The 23,712-nt window shown below is 38.2% G+C and overlaps 1 protein-coding gene across 4 annotated transcripts in view; it reads left to right on the plus strand.

Moving 5' to 3' along the window:
• Positions 1-23,712, plus strand: part of ATPCL (ATP-citrate synthase) — a 498,463-nt gene that overhangs the window by 324,703 nt on the left and 150,048 nt on the right. For all 4 annotated transcript variants that reach the window (XM_067140650.2, XM_067140651.2, XM_067140652.2 and 1 more), the window contains exon 10: positions 5,565-5,688. In XM_067140650.2, the coding sequence (XP_066996751.2) occupies positions 5,565-5,688 (124 nt within the window). The remainder of the gene's footprint in view (positions 1-5,564; positions 5,689-23,712) is intronic.

The following is a 23,712-nucleotide window of genomic DNA, read 5'->3' on the forward strand; positions in this document are numbered from 1 at the left end:
AAAGTGAATACATCCCTCCACATGGGGTTAGAAAATATGTTGAGATATTTTGGTAACACTTTAGTAATTAACTATTATCTATACAGTATATTAAGAAAGTTTACTAAAAGTAGTTTTGCCCAGTCGGTCCGTCTGTTATACTGGACCGGACTTCTCCCCGGAATTTCCTGCTGGTGAATTATCAGTCATTGATTGGTCTCTAATTTCAGTCAACTTTGAGTAATCCTAAAATTAAATCACTAAATAACCACTCCAGTACTTGCTAGCGAAGGATTACCCTACCCCGCAATACATTCTGTACTTAGTGGGTTTCACAAAGTTAAGGAGTAACATCTTTACGTAAAGATATCGGTGAAGCTAAACAATTAAAAACGACAGGCGTCTATAGGCAAACCTGCAATTTCAACCAAACTTGGTACTCATATGACATACTATCTGGAGAAAAATACTGTGGTGACAAGACACTCCTAGCACCCCTACGGTGGGGGTTGGGAAGGAGTGACCTGAAAATAATATTTAAAAATGACCAATATTATTTTTGAATCCATACTTTTTTGGGATAGCTGAAATGAACAGTGACACTCTGTATGTTGTTTAAATCTCTATCAGCATTGGGGGTGGAAAGGGGTGAAGAAGAAAATGTCCAAAGTAACCGAGGTTATGGATGTGTGAATTTATGTCCCAGCATAGCTCTCAGACAAATTTGGTACACATATGACTTACAATCTCAAGAAATATTCTGTGGGGTAAGATACCCCCAGCGCCCCTGCAGTGAGGGGTTGGAAAGGAGTGACATATAAAAGTCATCCAAAAATATTAGTGACAGATCCATACTTTTTGGCATTGCTGAGATGAATTCTGACACTCTGGTTGCCATTTAAGTCCAAGTTCAGCCTCCATTGGCATGGGAGTCAGAAGGTTTGAAAAAAATAAAATGTCCAAAATGACCAAGTTTAGTGTTGAATCCACAGTTCTTGAGTTTGCTAGGCTAATTTGTGACAGTCCCACTGACAGTTGGAATCATGTACATCATATCTATAGCGCGATACATAAATACATAAAATTATCCCTTATTTTTATTAATTGTTTGAAAGGACCAGCAACGTCCCAGATAGTGTGGGCTTCAATAATGACAAACTTCCACGTGAAACAAAATAAACTAAAACTTTTAATTAAACACACAACAATAACTCTAAAACGGCAAAATAGTGGTAAAATAACAATGAATGTCACAATAAAGAAATCTACAAAAATTCACTTGACATAAAATTATCAGGTAATATAAATCCTAGAAATAAACATTCAAGAAAGTTCCCGGGCAATGGATGGAGCAAATTCATATCATGATATGTTATTTCACATATTTATAATGAATGCTGCGGAGCAGTACAAGTCCTGCAGTTACTAATTACTTTTTCAACAAGTAATCAGTAAAATTACAATTACTTCATAGAATGTGAGTCTTCAAGAAATTACTGACATTTCTTTTCACATGGAGATCAAGTAATACTGAAGTTAGCAGGGAAAAAGACATCACTCCATTTTGTGTTTTTTTAGGATAGAGACATAAGGGGCTATCATTATTAAGTTTGCATTTCACATTTGTGTTTTTATGTATTGAAAATAACTACGTAATTCAAAATATGTATTCAAACAGGAGAATGGATGATGAGGAAAATGGAAATTCCTTAACCCCTCCATCATCACATTTTTATTCAGTCCATTCTCGAACATATTGTACATGATTATCTAAATGTTAACCAGTAACCACAGCAAGCTGCAAGTAAATGAACGGGTGTGTGTCATATCTTTGGCATTATGCCCTTGTCGTGACACCATGCAAGTGCCGGGGCTCTAAACTTGCCAAACTCTTGATGCAATGAATATTGATTACTAGAATGTAACAATTACTAAAATGTAACTATTACAATTTTATTTCAAAAAGTAAATTGCAAGTAAAAATCATATTATGTGTAAAGTAACGATTACAAGTAAAAATTACTAAGAAAAGTAATTGTTACAAGTACTGTAATTCAGTTACTTCCAAACTCTGGTTTTCTGTACTTAACCTAAGGTGCTAATTGTCCATTACCTCCAGCAACTACTTTTGGACTCAAGCCAGTTCCTCTGCTTTGGTCGTGGTTACTATGATGCAGGGGAATGCTGTATGCAATAGCTCTTTTCAGTGGAGAGGGGAGGTCAAGTAGGAGGATGAAGAGAATTCTGTAGGCAAAAATTCTGTTGTGGGGCAGGAGTGTTGCTTGGTCATCTTGTAATGTCTTCTTTTACAATTTGCTTTACTTTGCACTGATACAGATAGGTTTTATGGTGACGATGGGACAGGAAAGAACTAGAAGTGGGAAGGAATGGACTGTGGCCTTGATTAAGGTACAGTACCATCATTTGCGTGGTGCAGAAATGGGAAACCACGGAAAACCATCTTCAGGGCTGCCGAAAGTGGAGTTCGAACCCACTATGTCTTGAATGCAAACTCACATCTGTGTGACCCAATCCATGCAGACACTCGCTTGGTCTTATAATGTCTTTTGTATATCAGGGAGTAAAGGCATTAAAATGATTTTTATGAAATAAAAATGCTTTTACTTCCTAACACACAAAAGGACATTATGAGACGGCCGAGCTGTACTTCCCTTCCCCTCTCCACTGAACAGAGTTATTGCCTACAGCATTCCCTTAACACCCCTACATAGCCGACTAAACTAACCTCACTGATAACACACATTTATAAAATTCCCCCATCTTCGCGCTACTTAATGAATTTTCAAACAATGTTTTACACCTTTTGCATTAGCGCTTAACAACTCCCACAGGAGGCTATTCTGATGCCAAATATCTGGAATCTGGATAGGGATACTCCTACCTGTACTGAATTCTCTGAATTTAGGGAGTGCTCTTGCCACTCAAGAGATTTTTTAGTAGGTAATTATCTATTATGAATAACAATGTCTTATGAGATATTCCTAATTCAGTTCCCCACTTATATTTCATCAAAATCATTATATTGCATTTACTCCCTAATACAAAAGTGTACATTATGAAACAAGCCTATAATGGCAATAATTACAACACAAGTTTCGCTCATTTTATAATTTCCATACGATAATTATAACTCTATTTTTTAAATATTCATAAATTTCTGCCGCGATGTCACTTGACAGTTGAGTTTACTGAACAGAGCGCAGAGCGCATGCGCTGGGTTATTAATTTTCCATGAGTGGATCAGAGACGTTGATAGTGTCATATGTTTTCAAAGCTTTGATAGAAGGTTGTCATAACCTAGTTTTATTTCAAATACAAATTGTTTATTGTACAGTTGGTGAAGTGAATTTTTGGGAACGTGCTGTGTGGTTGTGGATTATTGGAAGTAGAAGGTGCATTGATGTTAATATGTGTGTCGGACATGTTTGATTTTGGAAATAAGTGCGGAACTAGTGCGTTGACCGCAGGTGCGATGCTATGCTTACCTAATTGGTCAAACAGTTGTATCATAATGAAAATCTGAACTCTGATTGGTGGGGAGCCTGTATCATAATGAAACTTGAACTATAATGAGGCTCATTAAGATTCAGATTCTGGCATGTAGTATTTATATTTCAGTATCATCAAGCATAAAAGACATAAGATGACCAAGCACCACTTCCCCACCCCTCTCCACTGAACAGAATTATTGCATACAGCATTCCCCCCACCCCTGTAAATAGCAACCATGACCGAAACAAAGGGACTGGCTTTAGTCTATAAACATAATCGCTGAAGATAGTGGACAATAAGCAGCTTAAGTTAAGTACAGAAAACTTTCTCAGTATTATTGAGGTGTCATTGGGGGACTACTGCAATCATAATTTGTCTCACTTCTTCATGAAATCACCAACTCACAATCATTGACAAGTTTACGCAATGTAAACTATATTGTACATTTATGCGCATAGTGTAAAGTGATTTGATAGAAATTGAATATGTTGTTATAGAAGAAAACATGTCATTCTTTGTATATTAATGCATGGTTTTTTACAGGTATGTTATATTGTTATAATTAGTATTTTTAACAGACTGAAAAGCTGTGAAGTTACATTACTGAGTCAACACTGGAAAGCCTGGCTTCCCTCTTAACAAACCTACAATACATTCTAGCAATTCCTTCTGGTAGGACTGAATTGAAACTTGAACACTTTCAGGAGACAGGACAACCAAGTGACATTAGTATTGGCATCTCACCAAGGCGTCTGTGGTTCAAATCTTGACCAGTGCCTATGGGATTTTCCCTATGATTCAGATTCTTGTAAAACTGGAAGTTACCGGGCGTGTTGGCTGTGCGGTTAGGAGTGCGCAGCTGTGAGCTTGCATCCAGGAGGTAGTGGGTTCGAACCCCACTGTCAGCAGCCCTGAAGATGGTTTTTCTGTGGTTTCCCATTTTCACACCAGGCAAATGCTGGGGCTGTCTGTACCTTAGGCCATGGCCGCTTCCTTCCCAGTCCTAGCCCTTTCCTATCCCATCGTCGCCATAAGACCTATCTGTGTCGGTGCGACGGAAAGCAATTAGCAAAAAAAAAAAAAATAAAAAAAAAATAAAAATAAAAAGAAAGAAAAAATGGAAGCTACACGCCTATAATCACGCAATTAGTAATCTTGTAAAACTGCAAACTTCTTTGCTTTTTTAATCGACTTGTTTTTAGAAACAGGATATCGTGCATTTTAAACTAATTCTTATTTTGAAATATGTCCATCTTTTATTAGGTCCAGGAAATTATTTATACGAGTATTAAACTTAAGAAATCCACAACTCAAATTACATTGTTATTCAAAATCATAATCATTTTAGCTGTGGAAATAGTGGTCAGTGTGAATTGAGTATGCAGTGAACTAAACTGCAATGATTTTAACTTGCAACAAATTGAGGACATTGCATTTAGCACATTGATTTGAGCACTGTGGATTGACAGTATTTGTTGATTGCCTGCTGTACACATGGAATTTTTCATATGGGATCAGTGCTCCATTGTTTCCTTCTAATTAGAACGCTTAACAAATGATTTGTGAGCACTCTGGTTCTTAGAATAGTGTGATATTCTTTCCCCTTGAGGCACTAAGACATGTTTTACAGCACAGAAATATTGAGAATTCATGTACTGATTTTAAGACTGTGTTGAAAAATATTATTTGTGACTAACATTTGATTTTATTTTCTTTAACTTTTACATTAGTTTCAACAGAATAAAAAACTTAAGGGTTACATGTTAATAATTGAATATGAAGCTTTGTACGTCATTGAAAATTCATGTCATTAATCAACACTTACTAATAGTTGGTCCATAGTTGTCCCTGTATATTTCTATGGCTACACATTCCATCATTCTGTTCTCTTTCCTTATTATACTTTTGAACACATTCCATCATTCTGTTGTCTTTCCTTATTATACTTTTGGACAGATTTGTGTTCAGAATTCATGTTGTCAAAAGAACGTTGAGAAAATCAGAGTAATTTCATTTGTGTGGATTTTCCTAAATGAGTATAATTTGAACTGGGCTGATTTCTTTCGTTGCAGGGCATGCTTGATTTTGACTTTGTGTGTCGTCGTTCAGAACCATCCGTGGTAGCTATGGTGTACCCTTTTACTGGTGATCATAAGTTGAAGTTCTACTGGGGCCATAAGGAAATTTTGATTCCAGGTATTATCCTTGACTTTGTTCTGTAAGGAAAATAATGTGAATTCTTGGTTATATCAAAGAAACATGTAAGTATGTTGTGAAAAAAATTATGTAAATGTAATGTCATAATCAAATGAATTGAGCTGATGTATTTTTCATCTAAATAGTGATGATCTTAGGATTGGATTTTGTCTGGTAAATTGGAGATGATGACAGCATAGATTAGATTAAATCTGCATTCAACTTTCAGTATGAAATAAAGATGTTCAATAAATTTTCAATTTCCTTGTGGTTATTTAAAAAAAGGCTAGGAAAACCACAGATAGGGAATCTGCCACCTGGGCAACTGCCCTAAATGCAGATCAGTAGTGACTGATTTACTGAACACGAAGCTTTCTACTTTTGTTTGATTTTTAAATTTTCAATCAAAGCATACAGGTTCAGTGCATCACTTGCATATATCATCACTTCTCCATGGACTTAGTCCAGGCAGGAAATCAGATTATGGGCTGAACTGGGGTATGTAATCTAACTAATATTCTAAAAAAATCAGGGGAATGTTATCTAAACTCAAAATGGAAATACCGATTTCTCTGTAATGCATAGTACATTGCTAACATGATTTCAAGTAGTACGTACAACAGACTTTAAAAATAATGTATGTTTTTAATAGTTTTTCTATTTTTCCCCTAATACAGTAGAACCTTGGTCATTCGAAATCTGTTAATTCAAAATGTGCCTCTCGTTCCTGGAAATACGGTTTTGCATGTCATTTAAATTGTTTGATTTGAAATACGGATAATTCATCATTTGAAGAACAATGTTGGTCCCATTATTGAAATTCAGACCTTTTAATTCGAAATTGTCTTTCATTTTGTTAAAAATAATATTGTACGGCATAATTCAAATTTTAAAATTCTCACTGTCACGATAGAACACATCTTCCAGAACGTGCAGGGGTATCTTTCTGAACTTTGACTTTGGTGTGTCTACAGCATGCTTCAGAGTTCCCAAGTTCTAGTGAAATCATAGTTCTTTTGTATTCTTGTAGTTACTCATTTTCACCCTCAGGGAGCCAACGGCTTTGGGCAGATGAGCTCCTCGAGGAAGGGCAGTGGTCCCTCAGTGGAGGAAATGCCACTGAAATCCACTGAAAACCTGATGTCGGGCAGCAGCGCCATCAGTATCGACTTGATGCGCAGAGCAATTCATGCTCGAGATGGGTCAAGAGCGGGGAGCCTCAAGCTTCACCAGAATGACTGGTTTTTCGGTTGTGGTACTGCGGTGTAGAAGAGAGAGGGACCTCACTACACTATTATTCCCATGAACACTATCATGATAGCTGCTTTAAATGGATCTAATTCGTCATGCGACCCAGCTGACAACCGGCGCTTTTGCGGTTCCAGGCTGCAAAGTGTGAAATGTGCTACTGGGCATGTGCATGTAGGCAACCAGGCTGCAAATGCAAAATTTGCGACTGGAAGAAGAAAGCAGAATGTGGCTACTTGGAATGTGAGAGGACTTTTAACTTCAGGAAAACTTCTCCTGATAATACAAGAGCTGGAAAGGTACAATATAGGAGTGGCTGGGCTAAGTGAAACTCACAGGAAAAACAATGGCCATTTTAGAAGTGGTAATCATTGGGTCTGCTTTTCTGGAAATGAAGAAAAAAGCAGTAATGGGGTCGCAATTGTGATCAGTGACAAACTGAATGGCCTAGTGAAAGGATATAAACCTCTTAATGATCATATTATAACACTAAGTCTCAAATGCAAGCCACTTTCAATCAACATCATTCAGGTTTATGCCCCAACAGCGGATGTGTCTGATGAAATAATCGACCGTTTCTATCAAGATCTTGATGCTACTGTTTCAGCTTTTCCAAGCAGAGAACTAACCATTGTTATGGGAGACTTGGGGGTAGATTTTGCCATTGAAAGTGAAATAGTTGTTTTTTAGTACGAAGTTTAAAATATTGATGAATTCGTCTATTTCGGGGATGCTGAGATTGCTGTGTTTGGATAGGTTGTCCTTGATAATGTTTACAGTTTGTTTTGTTGGCACGTTAGAATACATGTTCGTGATATCGTAGGAGCACATGATGTTGTTAGGGAGTAGGTTGAATTTCTTTAAAAGATCGCAAAAATCAACCGAGTTCTTCAGAGGGGATTTGTTGTTGAAAGTGTAGTGTCTTTTAAGGAAATGGTGGATGTATTTTAAGGTCTTGTAAGTTGGGCTTTTTCTGCAATTAATTATGGGACGTATAGGTGTATCTTTTTTGTGTAGTTTGGGTAATGCTCTGGCTGTGGGAATATTAGGATTCATGGTGAATAGTTTTTGTTGTTCTTGTTCATTAAGTAAAAAAGTTGAATTCTTTATCAATGTTTTTAAATTTTGCTGGATTCTGGTGGTAGGATCTTTATTAACTATTGAAAAAGTCCCATCTGCAAAAAAGTTTTCTGTTTTTGTAATGTATTCATTCTTATCTAATAATACGGTAGTCCCTCCTTTGTCCGCTTTAGTTAAAAACTTAGCAAAATTCAATGGTTTCAAAATAGAAATAATCAACCGAATAATTAATAAAATTAAATATAAACTAGCAACAAACCTCATCCCTGAAAAACCTAAAAAATCTAAATTCGCCACCTTTACATACAGTAATCCAGGCATTTACCAAGCAACAAACCCTCTGAAAAAACAAAACATTAACATTGCCTTCAAGACGACAAACACCAATCACAGCCTATTTTTCAACCACAATACACTCAACATGAACAATAGTATTTACTCAAACTCAGGCATATACAGGCTCAAATGCACTCAATGTGAAAAATCATACATAGGGCAAACAGGCCGGAGCTTCCTTACTAGATACCAGGAACACTATAATGCCAATAGACATAATAAATTTTCAGCCATGAGTTCACATATGAAAGATACAGGTCATCATTTCACAACTATCGAACAGGACCTAACAATCATTAAAATAGTAGATAAAGGAAAATTAATGAACGAATTAGAAAACATTTACATATATCTGGATCAACATTACAACAAAGACCTAAATCTCAATGATCCCGTCGAAATAAAAAATCCCCTATACGAGACTTTACCCAATTTATTACAATCTTTAAATCCAAATTTAAATAAAATCCTTAAAAACCTCAAACTAACTTCCAATAAAGATTCCAACTTCCCCTTAAAAGTAACTCCCTCCGTCCCCGCCCCTGCTAATGTTCCACAGCCAACGACATGTAGGTTAAACCCTCCGTCCACCTCCTCTTCTCCATTACACTCCTCTTCCTTAACTCCCCATCTTCAACAGCCAATAGCGCGCAAGCTCAACGCTCCGCCTATTTCCGTTCATCCATCACACCCCCTCCCTCAGTTCCACACAGATACAACACACGCCATTCAAACCTCACTCGTTCCGAGACCATACAAGCAACAAGTTCATACCGCAAAAACCGAGAACGTAAGTAATTGATTTTATATCAATTCCCCTAATTTAACCGTTTTTCCTCTAAACTTCTTACCTTTTTATTCTCCTTTTCATTACAGATTCTGCACTATATCTCTTCAATAACAATCCACATTCAAAACTACAGCCAACACGTAAGAATGTTCCCATTTAACCATCGGTATACGAGCTGACAAAATCTGTACAGCGGCACTTATTAGTTAACTTCTCACAACTCCTTCAACAAAAATACTGAGACCGCGATCCCACTTCGTAAAATATGAAATTAATGGATTGATTGGACACAACTTTATAATCTACATGCGCCATACTACAGTTTCATTACGACTTTTCAACGAGAGAGGTTTTATGTTGTCTTGAGTGGCCATTGGATTCTAATTTGCTCTCCATTTAAAATCAGGTTGCTTCCAGCCGAATTTCACAGACCTTGATACGGCAACTTTAGCCATAGACTTTCTTATTATTTATTTGGTCAAGGCCTAGTTTGTACAGTTTTATAAGATCATTTTAAGATTGCTGATGTAATAACCATACAAACTCTTATTTCTTCGCAAACATTTTAAATGATTTTTAATTGTCAATTGTCATTTAAGAAGTTGTACATCAGTATGTATATCTAGGCTCCTTATTATCCAATTCTGGTGGTTCCAAAGATGAAATAAAGCGCAGAATTGAAATAGCAAAGGTAGCGATGATCCGTCTGCAGAAGATCTGTAAAGATAACATCACCATCAATACAAAAAAGAAGCTCGTTGAGTCTCTAGTCCTCAAACGTGATCATGAACGGATAGGAAGCTTTGACATGTGGTGTTGGAGGAAAATGTTAAGGATTCCTTGGACTGCTCATCGCACGAATACATAAATCGTGAACCTACTTCAGATAAAAGTTTGTCTATCGTGTAAGGTCTCTCAGCAGATTGTACGCTACTTTGGACATATAATGCACCGAGATGGTAGTCTTCAAAAGCTGATTGTTGAGGGCAAAGTCCAGGGAACCAGATAACGAGGACGAGTACCAACGCGATGGATTGACATGGTGAACGGCCCCCTACAGAGTTCTCTCAGAGCAACCACATTGAAAGCTTTAGATAGGGAAGAATGGCGGAGTATGGTTCATCGGCTAGAGGGCTGAATATTATGATAGTCACGACGCCTCAGTCATGAGGCAAAACGAAGAAGAAGAGTTACTCATTTTACTTTAAGTTTTAGTGTGTAGTTATAAACTTTGAAGTTATTATATTTTATTTATACTGTGTTTTAGTTTATTGTTACGGTATTTTAGTTTAGTGTGTTCCTATTTTGGGTTGCGAGATGGCTAAGCGTCTGTATTCTTCCAACACGCTGAGCGAGAAGATGAAAATTATAAGGGAGGTCGACAAAGGACAAAAACAAAAACTGAAATAGCTAAAGACTTTGAAATTCCTGTGTCCACTCTTCCAACGTTTTAAAAAACTCATGAGCATAGAAGCTCAAGAAATGCAGGGTGCAAATACAGCAAAGCAAATGCACATTTGAGGAGCTAAACACCATGATCTGGAAGTGGAATTGATCGAGTGGTTTTGGCATGTTCGAGCAAACAATATCCCTGTTGATGGTGAGATTATTAAAGGAAAGGCGTATGAACTGGCACTAATGATGGGACTGGAGTTTTAGTGTGGCAGTGAAGGAGTATGGCTGAATGAATAAGAGCTTTGATTGCAATCCATTATGCTCCCCTACCATGACTGTTCTTCCATCACGTCTCGGCAACAAGCTTGTCTGAGCAAGAAAAATGGTTAAATATGCTGAGAACATGGTTCAAGAGAGTATCTGCCTTTCTGTCAGAGCTACTCTGTTAAACACAACTTTCTTCAATATTACAATTGCTGATTGCATATCAAGAGACGGTAGAGAGCTCTTCTTTACTACTTACATCAGGAGTTTCACCTAATATCAGTGACACAAAGGAAGCATTAGAAATTTCCTTTATTTCACGAGACATAAAGTGCACCCTCACGTAAGGAAATCAAATCGTCCTGAATTTCAGCTGAAGTTGCACGAAATATAGTAGACTTTTCCAGGTGTTCCCTCAAGGACATGTCATATGTTGCAACCTCATTTAAATATTACAGTTCTCTCTCTTCGTAGATTCCTCACCCTTGTTGTGACCACAAAAAAAAAAAAAGAAGCCCTTGCTTTCCTAGAAAACACACAGCCTGGACGAAATGTGCAAAGATTGTCCCGTTTCTTTTCACTGAATTCTGTTATTCAATCTAAAACATGTATTGAGTTATGAAAGTAAATTCTATTCCTGAAGGTTTCCTAAACATTTTAAGTTTCTTTTCACATATATGATTACAATAATAGGTGTGATTTTTGGCTGCCTTATAAATATTATTTAAATCGTCATAGCTGTTTGTGTTCCACTCTGACTTTTTATTGGAGAAAAGAAGATAAGACCCCCAGATAGACAACCGCACAGCCACAATTTGCTTTTATCAATTCTCATGTCAAAATGCATTAGATGTTTTTAATTAACTTATTTGTTTCCTTTAATTAAGTCTTCATTCTCAGAGAAATTTGAAGTTTGGAAACACCTGACCTTGAGTTTGTCAATAGCGCACAAGTTTGATTCCATTATTTGATCTAACAGTGCACTCAGAGCACTATGCAGCTCGATCTAGCCACGCTCACTAACTGCACAACTCCTTGGATCTACCCAGCAAGAGTACATATATGTAGCTCGCAAATATCTTAACCTAACTTAATTGTATACACTATTCTGTCAGTATCTACATTATTCTTAACTGTTCACAAATAAAGACAGAGACAGACAGGCACGTGTGTGCACGCTCATGCGCGCGCACACACACATGTACACACACACATACATACACACACAGTGTCACTTATTTTCCATAAATAAGTGGAAATAACAATATATTATAGACGTGGAATTCAACTCCTCATGGTGAGATGTACTAGAGTGCTGTACATATGCCAGGTCAAGCCGTGGTGTGCCGAGTCTTTGAGTTTTCCCGAGATTCACACATTGAGAGTTTATAAACTTAACCATTGTGGTTTGATTTCTATAATGGTCCGTATTGACTACAATCTCTACTCCTGACTTTTAACTGTTGTTGTTTGAGTCATCAGTCCGTAGACTGGTTGATGCATCCCTCAATGCCACCCTATCCTGTGCTAACATTTTCATTTCCTCATAACTGCTGTATCCTACATCTGCTCTAATTTGCTTTTCATGTTCATACCTTGGTATACCTCTACCATTCTTACTGCCTACACTTCCCTCAAAAACCAACTGCACAAGTCCTGGGTGTTTTAAGGTGTGTCCTGTCATTCTATCTCTTCTTCTGGTCAAATTTAGCCAAATTGATCTTCTCTCACGGATTCGATTCAGTATCACTTCATTCCATCTTACCTTCAGCATTCTTCTGTAACACCACATTTCACTTTTGATTATCAAAGGTATATTTATTGGAGTAGAGATTCAGATATACCGAGCTCGATAGCTGCAGTCGCTTAAGTGCAGCCAGTATCCAGTAATCGGGAGATAGTGGGTTCGAGCTCCACTGTCGGCAGCCCTGAAGATGGTTTTCCATGGTTTCCCATTTTCATACCAGGCAAATGCCAGGGCTGTACCTTAATTAAGGCCACGGCCGCTTCCTTCCAATTCCTAGGCCTTTCCTATCCCATCGTCGCCATAAGACATATCTGTGTCGGTGCGACGTAAAGCAAATAGCGGAAAAAAAAAAAAAAAAAAAAAACAAAGAGAGAGAGATACAGATATTGTGCATTTTTTTTTAAACATCAAGCTGGAAACCAGCTTTGACTTAATGCTGAGACCTGGTGGTAGTTACCTTTGAGCCGACCTGAAATTCAATCCAACCACTAATTTAAGGAGCAAAATTTAAGTACAGTAAAATTTTATTTGCATCAAAGCAAATAAATATTGGATTATAATGTATAATAACATTTATATCAACTTGAAGGAGATTCCAAGGTATGTAATACATCTCTTGCATCAATACACGCTACGCCCATGGTTCAGCCACATTATATCTCCCTTTGTATCGGTTACCAAACACTTCCTGTATATTTGCTGTCCTATCCCCAGTATAGGAGAGTAGGGTGGTTAAAATTCATGTCATTAGTTAACACATATGAACAGTAGGTCCACAGTTCTCCTTGTTTATTTCTGTGACTACGGATTCAATCCTAAGTGTCCTTTTGTGGGAGTGGTTGACAGATATTGGTGCAGTATAACTGTATCATCTACTTTCACATGAAGCCTTAACACATGGATGGGGTCTTATTGGTTTTCAAAATTGGAAATAATCACTGTTAGTTTTATTGTGGTATCATTATGAGGGATGGGTTTTTGGCTTTTCTCTCTGGATATTTCCAAACACATTCCAGGAAATTTCTGGAATAGCGACTCTTTTCAATCTCAAGGTTGCACACTACAGTTTGGTAAGTGCAGTAATATAAAATATCTCTTATGTACACTGATGTACACTAATGAGCAGTTGAATTAGAGACAACTGCCATTTTGGCAAAATGGCCGTGTGAGTAACAGTTGACCACGGGATGGGCCAGGCATGATATCTCTGCACATTTTATTGCATCAAGACTATCAGTGCCAGATGTATGAGCCATTCCATCTCCAAAATCGTGCAGGGACTGGACTTTCCAAGGGCTACCATGTCAAGAGTGTTCCATAAGTATGTGGATTCGGGGAATACCACCAACATTAGGGTCAACTGCCATGGAGTACAAAGTGTTGATGACGAAGGGCATCATCGGCTAGCTCGGATGGGAAGAGGTGAAAGACGGGTCTAGATTGCAGCAGATCACTAGTGAATTCAAACCTGGACAACACCTTCGATGTCCTGTGGAGTCCGTGTCATGCCATGTCACTGCCATCATTAGGGTGGAAGGGGGTGCTACATGCTGCCAGCCAGGTATTGCACCTGTCCCGGGCCTTGACAGAGTACAAAATATTAAATCCTGCTTCACAAATAGGCCACGGATGGAAATCGTATGGATGAGGAACTTCAGAAATCAAACCCAGGCATCGAAGTCCAATCCTCCCTGCTTTCATTCAGTGCAAAGGCTACGCTCGAGAGCATGCGGGTCGTAGTTATGTTCGATAAATAAATAGGCATGTGAGATAAATACCTTGAAGTAGGGCACGAATACACATTCTTCTAAATATTAAGAAAGGATTTTTACCAAATTCACAACATAATTTTAATCACTGAGAGAAATCATTAGTTAAATATCTTTAGATACACGAGAGATGCCACATAATTGCTTGTGTGGCAATTTTTAAAATTATAATACACTTAACCTTAATGCATGGCTAATGCCATTTAATGTCTTTGTCAGTTCGTTGTTCACTCCTCAATTTCATTCTGGCATCCCCAATCAAAGAAAAAAATTCTCAACACTGCATATATTACACTTCACTACACATTAATAGGGATCTCTCCCTTTCACCCAAATACTGGTATCATTTGGATACCCCTATACTGAGACATACAACGTGCATTTCATAAAGAAAAGAAAGTGGCTAATCTACAGAATCGAAATCGTGGACATGGTTTTTAACAAGTACACTCCATCCCCTCCCCTAATTACGTAGTCATGAAAATCGCATCGTCGTCTAGCACAATTCTTACAATATCACATTGAACATTACTATACTACTGAGTATACGGGCATCTCCAGGGTAAGACACTTACTACTAATATATACATTGTGGACACTTCAACGCGGTTAGCCTGTAACTCCACAAAGAAATCAACATACAGTTTACATAACTTACAGCATAAAAAACAACACATAGAATTTAGTGGAGCATTATTCCTGTAAACACATAATAATACACTTTAATACCCTCTGGAATCTGTGACCCCATAAAGGTCTTCTGGTATTGAGACAAGGACTTTGATACCAGCCGGGTGTTAAACCATGCCGTCTTCTCGAGGTGCTATCTGAAATTCCCTACTAAGACTTTACTTAAATACCCTAATTAGAGGGAACACATCAACTCTGGCTCAATGAACATATAGCCTTGTGAAACAAATTTCTAAGTACACGAATATTTAAATAAGGTGTTTGAAATGAGCGACATTAACTTCACCATTTACAGGCGTGCATGCGGCAAAACATATTCCTAACGGGACGAATATCCGAGGGTTTGGAATTTCACCTTCTCACTTTCTCTCCCTCTACCACGGGCCATAAATCACTCATCTCGAAGACACACTCTTGCCTCAACAGCTGAGTGTACGCGCACCTCCACGGGCACTATCAACTGCCATGGAGTACAAAGTGTTGATGACGAAGGGCATCATCGGCTAGCTTGGATGGGAAGAGGTGAAAGACGGGTCTAGATTGCAGCAGATCACTAGTGAATTCAAAGCTATTGCCTCAGCAACATACAGTACTAGCATCTCTATTATTATTATTATTATTATTATTATTATTATTATTATTATTATTATTATTATTATTATTATTATTATTATTATTATCATCAGTTCCTCTTGCACGTTCTTCATCTATCATTTCTCTCGTCGTCAATTTCAGACACCAATACTTAATATTCACACGATTTAAATATCTTCTGAGATATGTAGATGACCCTCAACAATATGGATTGAATCATACCAATACTCTCACTCACGTATCTATCTAAGTCATTTGTTCGCACCTTGAGCGATCGCCTCTTCTTAAAGGTGCGGTTTCCTATGTGCAGCGGTCGCATGCGATTGCTGCATGCAGGGGGCGCAAGCGTTGGACGCATGGCCTTGTCAGTTTCCATCGTGCAGTTGGTGCGCACGCCTCAGAAGGGCCAGTCTACTCGCGCAATGGCGAGTGTTGTGACACAAGCTTGGTTGTACATTTTAAAACAGGAAATGGTAGACAGTATCATGATGGAAATAGAAAGAAAGAGAAGGAAGAAGGTAGATAATATGTATTTAAGGAGAAATGAGGAAGGGTATCATTCCAATTTAATTTCCAAGCACCTACTGGACGACGAAATAAAGTTTCATCATTTTTTTCGTTTAACGAGATATCAGTTTCAATTGTCCGACTCGTGACTGAATGGTCAGCGTACTGGCCTACGGTTCAGAGGGTCCCGGGTTCGATTCCCGGCCGGGTCGGGGATTTTAACCTTAATTGGTTAATTCCAATGGCACGGGAGATGGGTGTATGTGTTGTCTTCATCATCATTTCATCCTCATTACGACGCGCAGGTCGCCTACGGGAGTCAAATAGAAAGACCTGCACCTGGCGAGCCGAACCCGTCCTGGGATATCCCGGCACTAAAAGCCATACGACATTTCAGTTTCAATTTGTATTGTCTGCAATTAAAAATGACATAGACCAACAGAAAGTATTTGGAAGTCGAAGGCCACTGAATTTTGGGAAAGATGGCAATTTCCTAATTGTGTCGGAGCAATTGACGGGAAACTTATCCGGATTGTATGCCCTTCGAAGAGCGGGTCTCTGTTCTTCAATTACAAGAACTTTTTCTCCATTGTTCTTTTGGCAATCGTGGACGCGAATTACAAGTTCGTTGCAGTTGACGTCGGATCGTATGGAAAAGAAGGTGATAATGGAATATTTGCAAAGTCGAATATGGGCAAAAAGTTGTATTCGAACAATTTCGACTTTCCACCAGAAGCATATTTGCCAGGTTCTGAGAGGGTTCTGCCACATGTAATTGTTGGGGATGAAGCATTCAGGCTTCACAAGAACATTCTGAAACCATTTAATAGGTCCCAGGCAAAGGATAATTTTGAAAAGGCAATTTTCAATTACCGTCTATGCAGAGACAGGCGTGTTTCTGAGAATGCTTTTGGTTTACTGTGTCAAGTTTTTAGATTGTTTTACTCCCCAACCGGAGTTAAACCTGAAACCTGTGACAAGTTAGTATTAGCTGCAGGCTGCCTCCACAATTTAATTAGGGAAGATTGTCAATCACTTCTGACTTCACAGTGAAATAGCTGTGAGGAACATGACACCTCTTAGTAGAAATGGAGGATTCGCCCAGGCAGAAGGATTCCAGGTTTGAGATTCTTTCATGGATTTTTTTGTAGCAGAAGGCAAAGTTGAATGACAAGAGAGAGCAATTCAAGGCACATAATTAGACCAGGGATTTGGTATGGACAGCTATATTTTTCACTACACAGTAAAACCTCTTCAAGACGAAAGCTTGTCCGAAGTGGAAACGTTTCGCAGTTCCTGTGATTATAACAGTCTTTATTGCGTTATGAAATTTGAGTAAAGTGGAATCTGCATAACACGTGAGTGGAAAAGATTTTATTTACGGATAATATTATTGTAAAATGCGGATAAAATTATTGTGGCAATGAAATCATTTAAGCTCTGTGTTGTACTGTACGAGCAAATACTGGCCATGATGGCCACATTATATTCAAACCATGATCATATACACGAACTTCGGTGCAAAAGTGACTCAAACCAATTTACCATTCATTGATTCTCACTCTTCCAAACTGTTTAAATTATCGTACACAATTCACGGGTGTATTCATAACAAGAAATAAAAACCAAGTGCGTGGATGTGTAGTGTTGTGAAATATTATTATTATTATTATTATTATTATTATTATTATTATTATTATTATTATTATTATTATTATTATTATTATTATTACTGAAATCCGTGGATCACATGCATACATCAGTCAAGATATTCGAGTGGCATTCAAGAATAGATATTGATATGTTGTTAATGTTTTCTTTCATAATTTTCCGTTTTTTCCGAATGCAATGCAGAAACAAATCTATCGGAAAGGAAAATCGGTTCCTTGGAATTCCGCCTTCATCTGTATATATGTTTTGTACATAATGCACTTTTCCGCTTGTATAAACGTGTTCCATTTCAATATTTTAAGCAGTTGTGAAATTTTGTAAACACTGTCAAAATAATTCAAAATAGAGAATATTCATATCAATTGGTATTCACAAAGCAATGTTTCCGTTGTACGGTATGAGCAAATAATATACTAATTTTTGTTTACTACTATTCATAAAACGCTATGTGACTTGAAAACTTTTGTAAATACGTTGTGTAAACATTTTATAAAAATGAAACCGTGGGGCAGTTTAAAATAATCACTCATCTGTTTTATCATTGAAATTGGAGGCTATTTCTTCCCAGATTTTGTCTCGGAGCACAATATTTTTATAGTCCTGATGGGAGCAGTCATATAGTTCCCGTCTTCCGGAAACAAACTCAATAAATCTCGCCTCTTCGTCTTTAGAAAAGCTCATCATGAGATAATACACGCACGCGTCCGCTGCACCCGACTGGTATACTCAGCACTGCCTGCGTCTACTGCATGCGATGATTTCTAGGAGCTGCATGAAGGAAACCAGTCCTATAGCATTCCATTGTAGGAGTCAGGGAGGGGATGGATGCAGTAGCGGTCGGCAGCAGACGCATGCGACCGCTGCACATAGGAAACCGCACCTTAACAAAAATCCTTAAACTAAAGGCAGACATCTATAGGCATGCAAATTTAAATTTTGAATCACCTGAACAAATTTATGTTTGGAACTTAATTAGATCATAACATCTGAATTCAATTGGAAATATTGTGGAAATTTAACGAATTATTTAAATCCCCCCCATCTAAAAGTGCTTCACTAAACGGACATACAACCTACACTAGTTCATGCAGATTGCCAGAAATAAATGTTGTGATTAATCCATAATCACACTGATGACAAGAAATAAAATTAATAAGGAAAAAACTATACCCGTTTGAAACTCGTACATCTCGCTACCTACACATTATGTAAAGTCAAAATGCATTTTTCTGATGATATCTACAAAAATTAAATGAACATATTACTGCGACATTGACAGATTTTCATGCTAAGAAATCATTGGATTGTACTTATCACTTTGGTGTGTAACCTGCTGTCATCTGGTGTTACCCCTATGGATTTAGTTATCCATGACTGCCATCTCACTGATAGAAGGTCCTGGGTTCATCCAGCTCTGCGTTGACTCTATGATGTCCTGGAAACTGCTACCTCCAATCGTCACACGTCCCACATCTCTGTACTCAGAAATATTGCTGGCACAAAGGCACGTTCTAGAAGATGTAGACCCTGGGTTCGAGGAGCACTCCCACATATGTGAATATAAATAGAAGTCGGGTTATTTGAAGCAATGTTTTTCTGACTTCAGAGTAATGCGATAATGGTAGTAACCACTCATAAGCTCGAGATGGACTACCCCAAGTAGTGATTAGTGTCTCTGAAGTTCGCCACCCACACCCCGTTCATTACAAACAGATATATTCAATCAATCACATTCAGTCAATACTGATCTGCATTTAGGGCAGTCGCCCAGGTGGCAGATTCCCTGTCTGTTGTTTTCCTAACCTTTTCCTAAATGATTTCAAAGAAATTGGAAATTTATTGAACATCTCCTTTGGTAAGTTATTCCAATCCCTAACTCCCCTTCCTATAAATGAATATTTGCCCCAGTTTGTCCTCTTCGCTAGTGTGTGTATCCAAACGAGTGTCACTCTTCACTTACGGCACACATCCGTGGCTGTTCTGACGAAATTTATTTTATGATATTTACTGCTTCTAATAACTGCACAGGAACTAATTATGGCACAATGATCACACCGGCCTGCGAAGATTTTCCGGCAAAAGTAATTGTATGTGATATACGTTACATTTAGTGTCCTTATGTAAAAAATAATACCAGTTGTTTCGTATCATGTACAGATTTGTCACAAGTCTGTCTCTTGTATATGCTAATGGAGCTTCGTTGTTGTTGTAAATGACGTTTGGATTGGTTGTATGGAATGCAGGTATGGAGATATCTGAGAGAAAATATTGTATGTGCTCTGTTTTGGAGGGGAGTAGGTAATCATACAGGAACACCAGAAGAACAGTTAGAACAGTTGCAGTTTGCACATGCACAATGTCAGACAAGGTCAGAAAACCCCAAGATCGTGTTTCTCCCTAGTCTGAGAGGAGAGTCTGAAAACGTGCGTCACGCCTTTGTTTACAAGTTACAATGTGCACTTGAAGTCGATTGAGTGAATAAGTGAGTTAGTTTGTGTTAAAATGGCAAGTGGCAGTGATGTTTGGAGGCGAAAATGTGTGAACAGTCCCAACTCTTTTTGTTATATATGTTACCTGTGTACAGTTGAAGGCCAGAAGTGAAATATTATGCCATTTATAAAAAGCCTGTACTTGGCATAGGCATGTTTTAACATGAAGTTAGGTGATCAGGACAAGAATTTCGCACCCCATATTGTGTGTAAAACGTGCTCAGAAAACCTGTGGCAATGGTACAATGGATTGTTGCCGTGAGTGCTGTTCTGAATCCCAATGGCTTGGCAAGAACAAAGAAATCATTTTGCCTAATGTTATTTTTGTGTATGTAAAGTGTCCGGGTTCAGTACGGAAAACAAAAAGCACATTGTGTATCCATGACTTCCATCTGCCATAACTGCCGTACCACACGGACTCGGTAGTCCTGTCCCAAAACCACCAATACAGTTACAATAATTGAAATTAACAGGGGTCCTCCTATTCAATACAAAGACATTTATTAATGTGAATCAAATCACGTCGTTCACATAAGGTACTAGTTTCGGCACTAAACTTGTGCCATCATCAGCCAACGAGTCAAATCAGGCAAACACAATAACAAAAAACAACTTTAAAACACAATGTAACACCTGCATTGATGAATATTAAATAAAATATGATATATGATGATATTGCACTTCAGCATAAAATCCTTTTAAAATTACGACTCCGTTGTTTTGTATATATGGTGGTTTGTCCAGCTTGTGTATGTCTTTAGTTCTTTGATCCTGTTGAAATTACGCTGCAGAGTTTAATGTCATGTGAAGTTAACACTTTGCTTGATCTATGCTTTGGTTCCGAAAAATAAACGTGCATGTGATGGACTTGGTTAGACCCAAGGAATTAATTCTCATTTCAATATGGGGTTTTGGGACCTGGAGAAGAAGTTAAAAGCCAAATTAGGCAAAAGATAGGAAAGACTAAAAAGAAATGTCTAGAAATGACGGGAAACGACAAGAAACAAACTCACATTGAGCAGCCTGTTTGATCGGCGGACGGAGCTGGACTGATGGATGGAATCATGAGGTTAAGAGGGGAGGGGAAGGTGTAGAGGCGGAGCAACTGTAAGGGAGATAAGGTGGGGTGGAGGGGTGTGGTAGTGGGGGTAACTGATGAGGATATATATTACGTATGGTTTGAAAGATAGAGTTGTTATTAGGTGGTCTAATATTTTTTAACCATTTACTTAAGAGATCAAAAAGAATATTAGAATTCTCGGAAATTTCATTTAAATTATAGTTAGGGTTGAAGTATTGATCACAGTGAATGAAACAATTTTCGACAGTATTCATAATTGGCCCTTTGTTTGCTATTTGAAGTATCTCAGAGTCATCTTCTATGTTAGTGAACTTATGATTAGAGTAGTGAATGTGTTGGCCTGTAGCAGAGAACTTGTTATATCTTACTTCGTTGACGTGCTCTGAATATCTGGTTATGAAGCTGCGTCCTGTTTCCCACGTAAGAGGCGCTGCAGTTATTACACTTGAATCTATAGATTCCGGATTTTGAAAATCTGTTGGAGGTATTGACAGATTCTGAATTGTGTATAATTTCTGAAGTCCTGTTATTAGTTCTGAAGAAAATTTCTAGGTTATGTTTACAAAAGAGATTGGTGATTTGATGGACATCGTCATTGAATGTAAAAGTCGATGAAATGGTAGTTTTAGGTTTTTCTTTTGTGAGAGTAGTCTTAAGCCATTGTCTGAATTTATTGATTATCTGTTCTATAAATGATCTGTTGTAACCGTTAAATTTGGCGATTGCTGTTATAGTGTTGAGTTTGTTATTGAGGTCTTTCTTAGTCATAGGTATCGTGAATGCACGATGAACCATGCTGTTGTATGCTGCGCGTTTATGTGTTTGGGGGTGTATGGAATCTTAGCGAATAGTATTGGCAGTTTGTGTCGGTTTTCTGAAGATTCTATATGAAAGAGTAAAAGAACGCCGAGTGTTGGGCGGCGGGGAATAACCTGACTCCCTAAGGGGGCCAACGGCTTCGGGCGAATGAGCCCCTTTGGGTGAGGTGATGGTCCCCACAGTGGAGGAAATGCCACTGGAATCCATTATGCAGCGTCTGTTCTCCAGGTTAGGGGCAGCTGCACAAGGCGTCTGTACTCCAGAGGAGCGGCCTCATTATCACCTCACTGGATCACATCCAGAGTTGTAATTCGGGACCTAGTCCCACACAGGTGACACCTTGACAGTCAACCATGGAAGGTCTTTTAAGGAATACTCCACCAGCTGAACCAAGAGTTCCGAGAAGGCAGCATTCGGATATGGTGGGCTGCCACTTGAAAGATACCGTGAAGTCGGAGGCACGGAAATACCCCAGTACCACATACACAAACGAGACAAAATAACTATGTCTTACTGGGCCTCATAACATGTCCATTAACGTGGTATTGAACGGTTTCAGTATCTCTGATTCAATCACTTTTCATCGAAGATATGGATGTGGGAATGTCGGACAAAAAGCAGCAGAGAACAAACACCTGCAGTCATTGTTGGAGCTCCATAAGCTGGTGGCAGCAGTGTTATGGTTTGGGGAATGTTTTTGTGCCATGCACTGCAACTACTCATCTATGTGAAGAACACATTGATTCATTCTTATCTTGAACTAATCACATATTCATGATATTCATGGTGACTTGATTGTGCAGGAACAATTTGGCCAATGGTTTTTGACTGATTTGGTTATGAATTCATCCTTACAGTTCACGTACATTCATATGTTGGTGTTTTCCCTGGGGTGCATGTAATCTTCCAGCAAGATAATGGGACATGTCAGTTGGCTAGAAAATTCCACAAGTGGTTGGAAGAGTATGAACAAGACTTCCGAGTACTTACCTGCTGTGGGATGCACTTTAGGCATCGTGGCATCAGATACCTATGACTACCTACCAGCACCATACTGAGTAACTTCCAGCCTGTTTGGCTTCTGTCCGTGCTGCACATTGTGTTTTCTCTGGATAATAACTGATTGTCATGTTATATAAAATAACATGTCCTGACTGACTGACTGACTGACTGACTGACTGACTCCAAGCCAAAACTATTGGACATAAAGAAATAAAATTTTGGGGGATGCATTTATGTTACAGTGTAGGTGCTCACTAAGGGAGGATTTTTAGATATTCCATCGCTAAGTGGGTGAATTTATAAAATTAGTATATCCACATATCTCAAAAACTTAACAGTTTTAAGACTTGAAAATTGGTATTTGGAATCTCCTTTATAAATGAACACTTTTTTTTTTTTTTTTAATCCCCATAAGGGGGTAAAATTAAGTGAAAGAGGGGTTGGATCCCTTCTATGAGGATACTTATATCTCAGAAAATGAAGGTGTTACAGACATGAAAATTGATACATGGAATCTCCTTTAAAAATAAAGAAACGCGTAT

Source organism: Anabrus simplex, chromosome 2, assembly GCF_040414725.1.
Source record: "Anabrus simplex isolate iqAnaSimp1 chromosome 2, ASM4041472v1, whole genome shotgun sequence".
In the NCBI taxonomy this organism is placed as follows: Eukaryota; Metazoa; Arthropoda; class Insecta; order Orthoptera; family Tettigoniidae; genus Anabrus; species Anabrus simplex.